The 15984-nt window shown below is 41.8% G+C and overlaps 1 protein-coding gene across 2 annotated transcripts in view; it reads right to left on the reverse strand.

Moving 5' to 3' along the window:
• Nucleotides 1–5491: 5491 nt before the first annotated feature.
• PBX1 (PBX homeobox 1) overlaps nucleotides 5492–15984 on the reverse strand; it is a 335304-nt gene continuing 324811 nt past the window's right edge. For both annotated transcript variants that reach the window (XM_040229976.1, XM_040229979.1), the window contains one exon: nucleotides 5492–7512. In XM_040229976.1, coding sequence (XP_040085910.1) covers nucleotides 7492–7512 — 21 coding nt within the window. In that variant the 3' untranslated portion in view covers nucleotides 5492–7491. The remainder of the gene's footprint in view (nucleotides 7513–15984) is intronic.

Genomic DNA, 15984 nt, shown 5'->3' on the forward strand with positions numbered 1-15984 from the left:
CAGAATACTGGAAAGGGTAGCCGTTCCCTTCTCCAGGGGATCGTCCCGACCCAGGGATCGAGCCCAGGCCTCCCACGTTGTGCACAGATTCTTCGCCAGCTGGGCCACCAGAGAAGCCCACATCAGACTCAGGGTGAATGCCAGCAAATCATCAGCCTCTCTTTCTTTCTTATGTTTATTTGGTTATATCTACTTTTTAACGGAAGTATAGTTAATTTACAACGTTATGTTACTTTCAAGTGTACAGCAAAGTGATTCCAGTTATATATAGGCTTCCACGATGGCACAGCAGTAAAGAATTCGCCTGCATTATAGGAGACGCAAGTTCAATCCCTGGGTCGGAAAGATCCCTTGGAGGAGGGCATGGCAGTCCACTCTGGTATTCTCGCCTGGAGAATCCCAAGGACAGAGGAACCTGGCAGGTACAGTCCATAGGGTCGTACAGAATTGGACACAATTGAAGCAACAGCACACGTGCATATATATATAAGTGCATGCACGTGTGTGTATATATATATATATATAAAATATGTATATGCTATGCTGTGCTTAGTTGCTCAGTCATGTCTGACTTTTTGTGACCCTATGGACTGTAACCTGCCAGCCTCATATATATATACATATATATATATATTCTTTTTCAGTTTTTTGTTATAGGTTATTATAAGATATTAAGTCTAGTTCCTTGCACTATATGGTAGGTCTTTTTGTTTACATATTTTATATATAGTAGTGTGTATACATTAATTCCAAACTCCTGAGTCCCCTTCCCCTCTATCTCCTTTGGTAACTATAGTTTGCTTTCTATATAGCCCCTTTCATCCATGGTCTTTTCCTGACCTTAACTCGCACACAAATAAAAGCAGTAAACACTATCACGTTGTTGAAGTGCCCGTGTTCTCACTGTAGGAAGCTGAGGGCAGGGTCAGGAGATACATAGAGGGACCTTAAAAATTAAATAACAACATAGTTCAGTCCAGACCCCATACTGGCTTTGAGCTCACTGTTTGTATCAGGACCGCTAAGTCCTATCCCATCTCTCCTGTACACTTTGATGCTCTCAAGAATGTCAAATCTCAGGAGAAAGCAGGGGAAGAAAGTGGGCAAAGTGTGTAGGTACAGTGCTCTTGCATGTGTGTGAAGGATGAGGCTCTGGGATATCTTCGCTTCTCCAGCCACCATCCTTCCACCTTTAGGGCTCATCCACCTGAAACCTACCAGGAGCGAGGAGCTTCCATTTGTCTAAGGGTAGTGGCCTCTGACCGATGCTCCCTTGATCTTTCTTTCACGCAGAAGGATTTACACGTCAGGTGTATAAGGCCAGGAACAGCTTAGGCAGGAGACACATTTTAAAAGCTCAAAGAATGACTTTAAAGCACTATAGCTTCAGTGCATCAAGTTGTGGGCTGGATGCAGGTGCCTTGGTGGCACCTGCCTTTGCCTAACTGTGGGACTTCATTCTGTCTCCAGACCTCATTGCCCTGCTGTCACAAAATCCAGCTCAAGGCCAGCGCCTTCCATGAAGAGCATATTTAGGGTTAGTCCTGTCAGCCTTGAGAGGTTCTGGAAGCTGGCCATCATAGGAGAAAGCCTGTGAGTGAACGTTTTTGTGTGCACATGCTCATATTTCCCTCCAGGGAGGAGTGAAGGCAATCAGGATGCAGCCTGCTGGAGGTCCCCACACACCAGCGCATCATCAGGTAATGTTCTGAAGGTCATCTTCAAAACCAAAGCACAGCTGAAGATCAGGAAGCTTTAGAAGCCCTCGCTATCAAAGGTAGATTGAACTGAACGCAGCTCTCAGCCTCACCACTAACCAACCTGAAGAAGCCGCATGCAGCTCTCCAGATTCCAAACCTGTCTCAGAGCTGCACGAGTGGCGGCTGGGAGAGGACAGTGGTGGAGGCTTGACATAGGTAACAGAGCTGGAGAATATTTTATAGGTGTCAGCATCTGGTTTCCCCTCTGTTCTTTTAAGGTAAGACTCGATGAACATCCAAGGAGGGCAAGAGACAGGTTTGTGGGTCAGGGTCACTCGATTTTTATTATTCACCCAGGTGAACCAGCTTTCAAACGAAAGTTGGTGAGTTTTGTTGCCCTTTTCTGAACACCGGAGACAGTTTCTGTAAGAGCCATCACCATTAAAATGGCATTCTAAGAGGATCTGTACAGCAATGGAATTAAATAATAAAACAGATGAAGAGTTCAAATGCACAAAGCATGGTCCCCGCTCCCATCTCAAGCTCCCACCTCTTTTCCCAGAAAGAACTGACTGATAAAGTACTGCAGGTCTGTATAGCAAATCTGCTGAAGATGCAAGAATGGAATTTGATAGGAGCTGCTCTGTGCTTGATCACCTCTCTGCCAGTGGGGACACCTCATACTGGAAGGAATGACAGGCCCCGTAAAAAGAGCAGGAAAAGGCCTACAGGGTGAGCATTCTGGGACAGGCATCTCTTCAGTGAGAAGTCCTCTTTCAGAGCATGGAGAGCTCTGCCAGGACCTGCCAGGGCTGGACTGCAGCAGAAAACCCATCTCCCTGGGGTGGATGTGCCTAAAAGTGGCTTTGGGCAGGTTTGCAATAAGCAACGAAAAATGTATACTGTATCACAGATACCCCGAGCTGTGGTTGACCTGTCAGGCATTGCCTAGAGCACTGCATCAGTCAGGGTGCTCCAGGGAAACAGAACCAAGAGGCGATATACCATGTGCAGGTATGTGTGTGTATGTGTGTGTGTATGCACACTTACACACATATATGCATATGTATGTGTATATCATGTTTGAGAAGGGCACGATGGCCACACTCACCTGGATGCCAAATGTATTCTTCCCTGTTCCAGCTGGTAACAGTAGTCAATTACCTCTGCTTGCTTTTCTTGCTATTTGGTCTTTAGTCACAAAGAGCCTAAAATGTCAAGACAGCAGTTGCATCTTATATAGCTCAATGGGACTCACTATCCACCTGAGGAAAGCATTCTTTTATTGGGAGTTAGGCTTCCAACCCACAGGGACTAGAGATACGGGAATGGGGTGCACAAATCCCTTAAGTCACTGGAAATGATGGAAGTAGGTTCGCTTTGAGTTCTACCCTTTGGGGTCTCACATTCGTGCCATCCACTCCAGTATTCTTGCCTGGAGACTCCTTAGGGACAGAGGAGCCCCATGGGCACAGAATCCCCATGGACAGAGTTCAAGTGGTCTCAAAGAGTCATACATGACTGAGAGACTAAGCACAGCACAGTGCATGATAGGGACAATAATAATATCTGGAGGAGAGAAGGGCAATCCACGCTAGTATTCTTGCCTAGAGAGTCCCATGGACAGAGGAGCCTGACGGGCTACAGTCCATAGGGTTGCAGAGAATCAGACATGACGGAGCTACTTTCGCTTTCACATATCAGGGGCACAGCACCACAGAATGGTCATTGATGAAAGATGTACAGTATGTTCTGAAAGATAGAGCCCTGTTATTTCAAGGTATCATCTCCAAGCTGGTGCTGTCTTGAGATATCCATTTTATCACTCTTACGCTCCCACATTCTAGCAGCATCTGAACGTTACAGCATATCACAGAGAAAGTGAAACTCGTGGTCCTGTGTTCACTGCCATCCCTCCTTTGAAACAGAGGGCTCCTTGGTATGACTGGATGTTATGGAGACACTTATGTCAGGGGCTCATACACTGTAGAAGCCCTCAAACAGTGGTACCAGCTGAGGTCTTAGAGGTAGGAAAGACAAATTAAAATGTGAAATATCTGTTGATTCTAATCAAGATAAATCATTGCCTCTTACAGAGTAGAAGGGGTCCCTTGATGTCAAGTTGTGGTCAAGTGGTTGCTGTGTCTTCTTGGACTGGTGCCATCTTGGTGGAGGAGGAGCTCAGTTTGGTCTACCTGGAGGATGGACACCTAGCAACTGCAATAGCTATATTAGTCTTGGTGAGTGGGAAACACGTGCATGCTTCCCGCCACCATGAACATTGCATTATGCGTCCATCGTGCCGGCACTGAGGCTACCAATGAGAAAATCAGACGGAATCATTCTACGTATTAAGAGTTGCTCAGTGCCTATGCTGTGAGGCATGCTGGCTGGGGCATTAAATAAGAGATGCAAAGATATTCATCCTTTGCACTCATTCCCATAAGTCCATATACCATGTGTCCTCCCCAGATCTTTTTGTCGCTGATCTTGAAATCTTTCCTCATCCAGGCTTCTGAACCAGTAGCCATGGAAAAGGAATAGTTTCAGAACCTTGCACCTGAAATCTTCATCATGAGAGCTGCTCTTACCCTACGGTCCAAGGAAACTTGTAAGGTTTCCATCAGCTACCAAGTATATGCACTCTAATTATTCCAACATTCAGCAACTGAGAAAATTAGCAAGTGTGAGTTCATGGACCTGGTGAGTGCACTGAGACAGACTTAGAACTGCCCCCCTAACAGTGAACCATGGCAACTATCTGGGCCCCAGACATCCATGTCAATTTGGGACTTCTGTCTAACAGTCTTCAAAATGCCTAAGTCCTCTTCTCCCACTATATGCTTACCTGAGTAAATGCCAGGGGTCTTTGAGTGGTGGAATGGGAAAATCATTATGCTAGACACATACTATATTTATAGGGTCTTTCCATCTGGGCACCTTCTGCCAATGGGTTCTGGATCTGAAAACTGATTCATATCTGGAAGCTAGATAATAGACCTTGACTTTTAATTGGTTTGACTGTCCCCAGTCTCCTGATTATGTATCCTTGGTTTCTTTGACTATAGAGTAAGTAATGCTTTAGTTGGTTGTCCATCTGTCTTGCCCCTAGAAATGCCATGCTTTACTCGACATCTCCATGGCTCTCTAAGAGTCTGACAAACCTGGCTGCATTCCAAGCTCGTCACTCATTACGATAATTAAATGTAGGGTCAATGAGATATGCTTATCCAGCTTCTAGGAGATCTTCAGGCCTGAGCAATTCACTATCTCCTGAGTCAGTTTATATCATCATTAGCCATCCACTTTTCTGGAAATCCTTTCTTATGCACCAGAATTTCCAGCAGCAGTCCCAGAATTTCTATCTCAGTGGCCACTCCTTTAGGTATTTGGGAGTATCTGCTATGCAGATCCTCTCCCTTATTTCCCTCACAATGACTAATTCCCTTTGAGTGAGTGAGTGAAGTCGCTCAGGCATGTCTGACTCTTTGCGACCCCATGGACTGCAGCCTACCAGGCTTCTCCGTCCATGGGATTCTCCAGGCAAGAATACTGGAGTGGGTTGCCCTTTGCTTCCAGGTTAATTTCAACAGAGCCAAACTTTCACATTCTTCAAGAAAATCAGAATGCTCCTTTTAGGTTCCCTGGAGGAGAAACAGAACATACTTGACCCACTATGGCTTGGGAACATAATAATGAAACTGCGTATTAAACAGGCAACATGCATGCAGTGTCTACTCTGCGCCAAGCCTGTGCAAAGCAGTTTACTCACATCATTTCACAACAACCAGTCATTTATGCCACAAATATTTATTAAGCACCTAAATCACTCTAGAAACTGGAGATACAGCAGTAAAGAATACAAAAAACCCCTGCCCTTATAGAGCTTACATTCTAGAGGTGGGGAAACAAGCAATAAATAAGATAATTAAGTGCTGTATATAGTAAGTTAGGTGTTGAGTGCTAAGGAGTATAATAAAATGAGGGTAGAAGACAGGAAATGCTGGATGGTTTGCAATTCCGAGATCATGTTCAAGGAAAGTCTCACTAAAAAAGTAAGTGGAATAAAGACCTGGAGAAGGTAACAGAGTGACCTTTTATGGATAACTGGGGAAGACCATTCCAAGGAGAATGAACAATAAAGGGCAGAAACCCTGAGGTAGGTATTATTATCTCCATTTTACAGATGGTTAAATGACTTGCTAAAGAGCCACTGCTTGAGGATGGAGCCAGAATTTAAACTCAAGGCTACTTGACATGAGGCGTGGTACATAATATAACTGTCCAGTGATGGAGTGTAAGTGAAACGCTCTACATGACAAAAGCCTACAAGAGGGAAGGAACTTGCCCAGATGAACACAGTAAGTGCCTTGCACGTGAAAGCTTTAAAGTGTGACCTTTCAAAGTTGCAAACATGCGTTCACATGTCCAGTCATGTAAGTTAGCTCTATTTGAGAAGGTGCTGTTAAGTTTCGGAGGTACAGGACCTGAACATAGGCTGGTACATGAACGTCAGGTATGAGTGCCATTGCAGCTCGCCCTCCATCTCCTACTGCTGATGACCCTTCTAGCACCTCCCACGCTCTCTCCCTTTTCCAGTCAATAACTCTTCTTCCCTATTCACTCAATGCCAGCCCCTAGAGGCCAGCTGTTGTACTCTATTGCTGTACTACTGTTCAAGGTACTGTACTGTAAGATTTTAAATGTTTTCTTTATTTTCTGTGTTTGTTTCTCATGTATTATTTGTGTGGAAAGTTTTATACACCTATTACAGTATAGTACTATATAGCCATCTGTATTGGCTGGGTACCTAAGCTAACTTTGTAGGGCTCAACAAACAAATTGGACTTATAAATGTGCTTTTGGAGCAGAACCTGTTATATGGAGGTGACTTACCACACTTGTAGATGATGGCAGAGTTGAGACCAGAGGGCTGTCATTTCTGCCACACCATCCCTGCCTCCAGAATCCAGACATTTATTCTCTGGCTAGAAATCTTTCCCACACCAATGAACAGACTTGTAAAGCTTTAGCAACATATTTAATGAGATATTTTAAAGAGTCTTGGCTTGATGACATAAATGATGTCTCCAACTCTGACTTCTTCAGTGGCAGTGAGTAACAGAGCATAGACTATAAAGTTAGAGCCTTCTAAACTTGAAAGCGGGTTCCACACTTTTCTCACTCTGTGATCTTGGGTAAGTTATTAAACACCTCTGACCTCCCAGTATCATCATCCATGGAACAAGGATAGAACTGTGTCTCAGGGATGTGGTAAGGATTAGATAAAATGTGCAGAGCACCTTGCAGACTGACTGGGATAGAGGGGATGCTCTAATGTGTTCCTTACCTTCTCCCCTTCTTCCTTCTCCCCTACGTAATTAATTGTATTTTGACATGCACAACTGTTGCTTTCTTAATGCATTACAGTTTTATTGAGGGTTGAGAGGTTGTCTTCTATATGTAAGTGCTCACCATATTTTATATTATATGGCGGTACATAGTGAATGCTTGCAAGTGATGATTTGATTGCTGGGTTAGCGGGGAAGAGAAGGAAGAGTGATTATTGCTTTGGGACTCTGTTGTTGCAACAGTCATCTGGCTGCAACATGTGCCAGCCCACTGCTCACCACAGTTGTTCTGACTGATGTGACTGGCCAGGAGGTATCCTCTTACTTCTTCAAAAGTCAGTATGTGTCATTCTGGAAGACAGACCACTGTCCAGTTAGAGGAAGACATGTCTTCAGTCAAGAGAAGAGGAGTAGCTGTTATTGCCAGGTCATCCAAACCGTCAGTAGGTTCTTGCAATATCCTGGTAAGAAGCAGAATTCCAGTTTAACTCACAACTTTAATACCCGTTACCCACACATCTTTCATCAGGACCGCTATCAAAGAGTCAAATTGACCGATTTCAGTTTTTATTTCTTTTGTCCACCCTCTGGCAAGAGCTCAATGAGCAGCTAACCAGCTGAAAATAGGAGAAGAAAAAGGCCTGGACCGAGATGATACAGGAAATGGCTCATCAGCCATCCAAAATTGAAGTTACTTTTTCATTCATGTAACGTGAATAAAAATTCTCTGTGATAAATATTAGGAATAGTTTAATGGAGTAACCCATCTATAATTTCTTTCTTTTAAGAAAGAAAAAGCAAATCATTTGTGTTGCCTCTCTCCCTACATTAGCTTGTTCAGTCCTCATAAGAACCCTGTAAATTACCCTTAATTTACAGATAAAGCAACAAATCCCAATAATATTAAATGACTTGCTTGAGATAATAAATTACTAACCCAAGAATTATATGGACAGGCTTTTAACTTGATCCCAGTGGTTTTCCTTTGCACCTCATTTTTATGGCTCCATTTAAAAAGGATTGATAAAAGACAGTTTCTCCTGACCCTATTATGAAGGGTCAGTAAAGTTTGAAAGAAATCATTATAGAACTGTCTTTCCTTTTAGTGATTGTACATAGAACCCAGCCTTAAGACAAACAGATTTTTTAGAGAAAAAATAATTTTTTTCAAATGTTAATAATGACTCTTGTGACCCCATAGACTGTAGCCCACCAGGCTCCTCTGTCCATGAGATTTCCCAAGCAAGTATACTAGAGTGGGTTGCCTTTTCCTTCTCCAGGGGATCTTCCAAACCCAGGGATCAAACCCAGGTCTCCTGCATTGGCAGGCAGTTTCTTTACCACTGAGCCACCAGGAAAGCTCATAGTAATTTGTACTTTTCTCTGGATCATTGAGAAGCATCACAGACATGATGCTTCACCCTCAATCACTACAGAATGGGGACAGGGGGTCAATGTTTCCATTTTGGGACTGTGGGCTCAAGAGGAAAGAAAGAGAAGCTACAACAAAGTTAGGGAAAGAATCATACTTCTACGTACTGGCCAAGTTCAGCTTGAAAAACTTTTATTTTTTATTTCTACTTTTTTTATTTAAAAAAATTTTTTTTTTAAGCTTAACAATTGCAGTTTAATCCCCAAGATCTGCAAAAGCCACCATAGAAAACACCTTTGGAAAGAATTGATTCTTTTTGTGCAACCTGCTTGTTCTTGACAGACAATGACTCTTGTGTGCTGATGGTGGTTACCAAACACTTCTTTCCCTTTCACTAAATTTGTGAAAGATAAACTTCTTATTAAGGTTCCAATGCTGCTGTTATGATTTTCCAGATTAACACAGAATAAACATGGTTGGCATTTAAGAAGTCCCTGCTTGCCTCAAGCATAGGAATATAGATATTTTGAATCTTTTCACTTTCAAAGAAGAACAATTCTTACATCCTACTCTAGAAAGTGAGATATAGCTTTCATCTTCACCTCCACATATGGACACCTTATCTTTGACAAGGGAGGCAAGAAGATACAATGGAGTAAAGACAATCTCTTTAACAAGTGGTGTTGGGAAAACTGGTCAACCACTTGTGAAAGAATGAAACTAGATCACTAACACCGCACACAAAGATAAACTCAAAATGGATTAAAGATCTAAATGTAAGACCAGAAACTATAAAACTCCTAGAGGAGAACATAGGCAAAACACTCTCCGACATAAACCACAGCAGGATCCTCTATGATCCACCTCCCAGAATTCTGGAAATAAAAGCAAAAATAAACCAATGGGACCTAATTAAAATTAAAAGCTTCTGCACAATAAAGGAAAATATAAGCAAAGTGAAAAGACAGTCTTCCGAATGGGAGAAAATAATAGCAAATGAAGCAACTGACAAACAACTAATCTCAAAAATATACAAGCAACTCCTGCAGCTCAATTCCAGAAAAATAAACGACCCAATCAAAAAATGGGCCAAAGAACTAAATAGACATTTCTCCAAAGAAGACATACGGATGGCTAACAAACACATGAAAAGATGCTCAACATCACTCATTATCAGAGAAATGCAAATCAAAACCACAATGAGGTACCACTTCACACCAGTCAGAATGTCTGCGATCCAAAAATCTGCAAGCAATAAATGCTGGAGAGGGTGTGGAGAGAAGGGAACCCTCCTACACTGTTGGTGGGAATACAAACTAGTAGAGCCACTATGGAGAACAGTGTGGAGATTCCTTTAAAAATTGCAAATAGAACTGCCTTATGACCCAGCAATCCCACTGCTGGGCATACACACCGAGGAAACCAGAATTGAAAGAGACACATGTACCCCATTGTTCATCGCAGCACTGTTTATAATAGCCAGGACATGGAAACAACCCAGATGTCCATCAGCAGATGAATGGATAAGAAAGCAGTGGTACATATACACAATGGAGTATTACTCAGCCGTTAAAAAGAATACATTTGAATCAGTTCTGATGAGATGGATGAAACTGGAGCCGATTATGCAGAGTGAAGTAAGCCAGAAAGAAAAACACCAATACAGTATACTAACACATATATATGGAATTTAGAAAGATGGCAATGATGACCCTGTATGCAGGACAGCAAAAAAGACACAGATGTGTATAGTGGACTTTTGGACTCAGAGAGAGAGGGAGAGGGAGATGATTTGGGAGAATGGCATTGAAACATATATAATATCATGTAAGAATCGAATTGCCAGTCTATGTCTGATGCAGGATACAGCACGCTTGGGGCTGGTACACGGGGAAAAACTTTAAAAAGTAGATCAATCTATCAATAAATTGTCAAAACATTCATCATACACAGGAACAAATGCTAAAAGAAAATAAGGAAAATCAGTACTGTTGTTGTGTTAAGGTGATAGGATTATGAAGAAATGTCCCCAATTTTACATATTTTGTAATGATATTATATTATTGGTATTTTATAATATAAAAGGAAGATATAAACCAATAATTATATTCACTTCATTGGATGCTGTGAAAGTACCCATTTGCCCAGGACTAAGTTACTTCTTTCCATCAAAGTCCCATTAGTACAGTTTATTGAATTGACACTTTTGGAAAACAAACTTCTGAATTAGAAGCACTAATATGTTCTCAGTGACATCCTGTAGGTGGAAGTGGTTCTTATGGGATTAGCACTCTATACCAAAATAGCACTGGCCTCAATTTCCACTAGTACCCCTCAAAATGAGCAGTGATGTAGAGTTTGACTTTTTGGACTAAAGTCACTTGGAATGCCTTCTATAGCAAAGCTTTTTCTTGTATTTTTATCTTAAAGGCTTGGAAGATTTTTCTTTCAATTATTTCAGGAAATTATGCCCAATTCACTAACTTTTATAATTTCTCATTTATTTCACTAGCTTTTATAATTCCCCAAGTAGCTTAGAATGTTGGAGTTTAATGGAGAAAAGAGTTAAACTTTCCTGTCTGAAAATGAAGAAACTGCAGCTTAGAGAAAATACTTTCAAGTTGAAAGTAAGTACATACGGTATCACAGTGGAGCACAGCTTATATCATATTTTTCCAACTATAATTACAGCATGCCCTATGAAGTAAGTATAGTGGTTCCTCTCCGTGATATCACTGCTTTCCTCAATTATAATATTTACTAGTTGAGCAGAAAGTACTCTATCCATTGGTACTAAGGGCTTAAGAATAAACTTGCTCAGATATGCAGATGACACCTCCCTTATGGCACAAAGTGAAGAGGAACTAAAGATACTCTTGATGAAAGTGAAAGAGAATGAAGAAGCTGGCTTAAAACTCAACATTCAAATAATGAAGATCAAGGCATCCAATCCCATCACTTCATGGCAAATAGATGGGCAAACAATGGAAACAGTGAGAGACTTTATTTTCTTGGGCTCCAAAATCACTGCAGATGGTGCCTGCAGCCAGGAAATTAAAAGATGCTTGCTCCTTGGAAGAAGTTGTGACAAACCTAGACAGTGTATTAAAAAGAAGAGACATTACTTTGTTGACAAAGGTCTGTCTAGTCAAAGCTATGGTTTTTCAGTAGTCATGTATGGATGTGAGGGTTGGACCATAAAGATGGCTGAACACTGAAGAACTGATGCTTTCAAACTATGGTGCTGGAGAAGACTCTTGAAATCCCTTGGACAGCAAGGAGATCAAACTAGTCCATCTTAAAGGAGATCAGTCCTGAATATTCACTGGAAGGACTGATGCTAAAGCTGAAGTGCCAATCCTTTGGCCACCTGATGTGAAGAACTGACTCACCTGAAAAGACCCAGATGCTGGGAAAGATTGAAGGCAGGAGGAGAAGGGGATGACAGAGGATGAGATGGTTGGATGGCATCACCAACTCAATGGACATGAGTTTGAGCAAGCTGCAGAAGACGGTGAAGGATATACGGAAATCTGGCGTGCTGCAGTCCATGGGGTTGCAAAGAGTCAGACACAAATGAGCAACTGACAACAACAATGAAGTTTTCATGTTTTACAGTGAGACAGACATTGCACATTTAAGAATCCGGCACATAGACAGTCTCAAAACTAGCTTTCCATTTCACTTGTTTTCTTAAAGGAGGATATTATCTCCTGACTTAAAAATCTGAAAAAAAATCTATCAGATTAAAAGAAAATGGAGTCCTCCCTGCCTCTTGGCATCTAAGGGAATTCCATGGCCTGAATATGGGCATTGCCTCCCCCAGATTCCTGCTAATTCAAGGTAGGAGTAGTGAGGTCTGGCATGGAGGAGGTGAGACTATTTGTGTCTGTGCCTCTCTACCTCTTAGGAACTCTTTGAACTTTGCTTCTGTCTTATACCATGTTATGTCCAATGTAAAATTTAAACCCTTTTCAGAATTATCAACTCACAACATTATCATGACCTATATATATATACATATATATATATATATACAGATAGGATATATATATATATTGGAGAAGGTGATGGCACCCCACTCCAGTACTCTTGCCTGGAAAATCCTATGGATGGAGGAGCCTGGTAGGCTGCAGTTCATGGGGTCACAAAGAGTTAGACACAACTGGGCGACTTCACTTTCACTTTTCACTTTCATGCATTGGAGAAGGAAATGGCAACCCACTCCAGTGTTCTTGCCTGGAGAATCCCAGGGATGGGGGAGCCTGGTGGGCTGCCGTCTATGGGGTCTCACAGAGTTGGACACAACTGAAGAGATTTAGCAGCATATATATATATATATACACATTATATAACATTATATCTATATGCATATATATATATATATAGAGAGAGAGAGAGAGAGAGAGGGAGAGAGAGAGAGAGAGGGAGAGAGAGAGAGAGAGAGTATTGAGAGTATGCTCAATTTTATGGAATAATTTTCGACAGCCAAGGTTGGGAGGAATCACATCACCCATCACCCATCACCCAGTACTTAGATTTCTGCCACTTTTCTGGCATCCTCTTTCCTCCTCCTCTTTCTGCCTTTCCTCCCTTTTTCCTTTCTGTTATGTTGAGCACTCCAAATTCATCTCCCTGTATGATGAAGACTATTACCACCCTTCCTCTTAGATCTTCACACCCACTCATAATGCTGACACCTCAAAATTCACACTCATATTTTCTCCAAGAAGGTCATTCTCTCTTTAGTTGTCCCTGTTACAGTTATAAATATTTCTTTCATGTCTATGAAAGGTGCAGTCAGAAAAAAATTTCTGGGAGTAACGTGCTGTGGAAAACACCCGGGCAGTTTCTCCAAAAGTTAAATATAGAATTACAGGATGACTCAGCAATTCCATTCTCAGTATGTTTTCAAGAAAAATAACTATACATTCCCTCAGAAACTTATTCACATGTGAATGTTCATAGTAACATTATCATAGTAACCAACAGGTGGAAACAACCCAAATTCTCATCAACAGATGATAGATACATAAAACATGACTTGGCTGCACCATGGAATATTATTCAGCCGTGAAAAGGAACCAGGTGCTGAGAACTTGCTATGACATAGATGAATGTTGAAAACATTATGCTGAGTGAAAGAAGCCAGATATAAAATCTCACCTATCATATGATTCTTTTTATATGATATATAACCTAGAGGTTACCAGGCGATGAAAGTGGGAGGAATGGGAAGTAATTACTTAATGGGCATGTGTTGTTTTTATAGGGAGAGATGCTTATTGTACAACATTGTTGAATATACTAAATACCACTGCACTGTACACTTTTAAATAGTTAATTGTATGATATGCAAATTTTACTTCAATTTAAAAATTTGCACGTGTGTGCACACAGATACACACACACACACAGAAGAGGGAGTCATGAGGTGAGGGTAACATTGAAAAATTTTCAAGCGCTCCTCATAGACTCTCAGGCAGTTCCGGGAGTTGCCTCACTGTCTCAGGAGGGGCACAGCAGGCTCTGTATTCAGATGTATTCTCATGGAGTTAGAGGCCTGGATTCTAGGCCTGTTCTAATTTGCATCTATGCGATTCTGAGAAAATCACTTAATATCTCTCTTCCTTATCTCTCTCTTCGTTAAAATCACTTAAGGCAAGCTTTGGACTAAACAATCTTTAAATCATTTGGATGACATGAAATAGACTGGTTAATTTAAGCAGAAAAGGAAAGTACTAGAAGAATATCAGTTGGCTCCCAGAACTTAAGGAAGCCTGGGTAATTAGTCTTAGAAAAAGACAGAGCCAGGACACCTCGGTGGGTGAGCTGACGAGGGTAGAAGCTGGTGATGGGGGCCGGGGTGCGATGTAGGGGGAAGTCTCATTGAAGTGCTGCTGCTAAAGGGGTAGATGCGGGGAAATAAAAATTGTAGTCTTTCAGGACCTTCCTAGCTATTTACTTCCTCCCCCGTCCTTCCTTCCTTCCTTCCTTCTTCCCTTCCTTCTTTTATTCCTTCCCTCTTTCCCCTCTTTTCCTTTCTTTCTTTCTCTTGCAAATATCAACTGGCTTTTAAGCTATGCCGAGATTAGATTTTAGCATACCAAAGTGAACTGTTCTCTTCCAGAAAAATTCCCATTTCTCTCCAGACTCCCAGGAGGATGAATCCATGGTAGGAAAAAAATAGGGGCTGCCTTGGCTGAGGCTGGGTACCAGAAAGCTTGAGAGTGGCAGTGCCCACAAGGATCAGAGCCAGAGAGGGCTGGGAGCACTGAACTCAGAGCAGATGGCTAAGAGAACAGTCCACCAAAGACCCTAGGTACTGCTGCTAGTCAGAGGGGTTTCCTTTCAGAATGTTCCCATTAACACATTTTCTTGGCATTGGCCTTATGGCTGCTGGGATGAGTAGCTTTTTTCCTTTTCCAAACTGTCCTTATCAGTAATGCAACAATAGCTAATTTAATTAGCTGACCTGAATGGCGGCCAGTTTGAGCTAATTTGGTTTTGCTAGCTGCTCCCTGGTATGTCCAGAACTGATAGGCATACTTCCCTCCAGACAAACAGTGGGGATTTTGAGGGGGCAGTGAGAGGGAGAGTAACCCTTCCAAAGTCTGTCTTACACCTGTGGGATTTAGTACTTCAGCAAAGGCAAGTTATTCTTGAGTCAGTATTCCCTAAGGGCCTGTCAAATTTGTAAACTGAAAGATAAAAAAAGACAACCTGGAAATTGCAAAGGCAAGGTGCCCAGGATGAGAGAGCCAGGGAAAAACATTCCCCTTAGCAGGAAGAACACTTGGCCAAAAGATTTGGATCTTAGCCACTGACTGACCTTCCCCAAGTCACTTTACCTCTGTGTCTCAGCTACTCATGCATAATAATTATACGCAGGACATATGCATCACATATCTCTGGAGAAGGAAATGGCAACCCCACTCCAGTATCCTTGCCTGGAAAATCCCATTGACAGAGGAGCCTGGCAGGTTACAGTCCATGGGGCCGCAAAAAAGTTGGACACGACTTAGCAACTAAACAACATACATCATATATATTAAAATATCACATATATAATATGAATCATAATAACCATCGCTCTACTTCCTTCATAGATATGTTGTAGAACTGCAACACTATAATGAAGATGAGATTTCTTGTCACATATAAAGAACTATGCCAAGAGGAAACATTTTGGTAATTAGCACACTACCAGGAGTGTAGTCTGTGCCTCCAGGGCAAGAACCAAATACAGTTCCTCTCTGTGGCCCTAGCACTTGTCGACTGAATGAAAGAGAAAGAGAAGTATGAGGAGATGAGTAGGCATAGTTCACGGTATGCAGAAGTCAGCACACAACTACATATCATAAAATGTAAGCTGACTTTTCTGTTTAGTATCTTAATCTCCACCCTTGACAACTTCCTCCTATCTTGACAAGAGAAAACAGGTTCAGAAAGACAACACTGTTGATGTCAGATCTGTATTCACAGAAGAGCTATTCTGTCCCACCTGCATCTCTGCCCACCATCCCTCACCCCAAAATCTTCCAGTGCAACCTGCCTTCAC

The sequence above is a fragment of the Oryx dammah genome, unplaced genomic scaffold (assembly GCF_014754425.2).
Source record: "Oryx dammah isolate SB20612 unplaced genomic scaffold, SCBI_Odam_1.1 HiC_scaffold_28, whole genome shotgun sequence".
NCBI classification, from domain to species: domain Eukaryota; kingdom Metazoa; phylum Chordata; class Mammalia; order Artiodactyla; family Bovidae; genus Oryx; species Oryx dammah.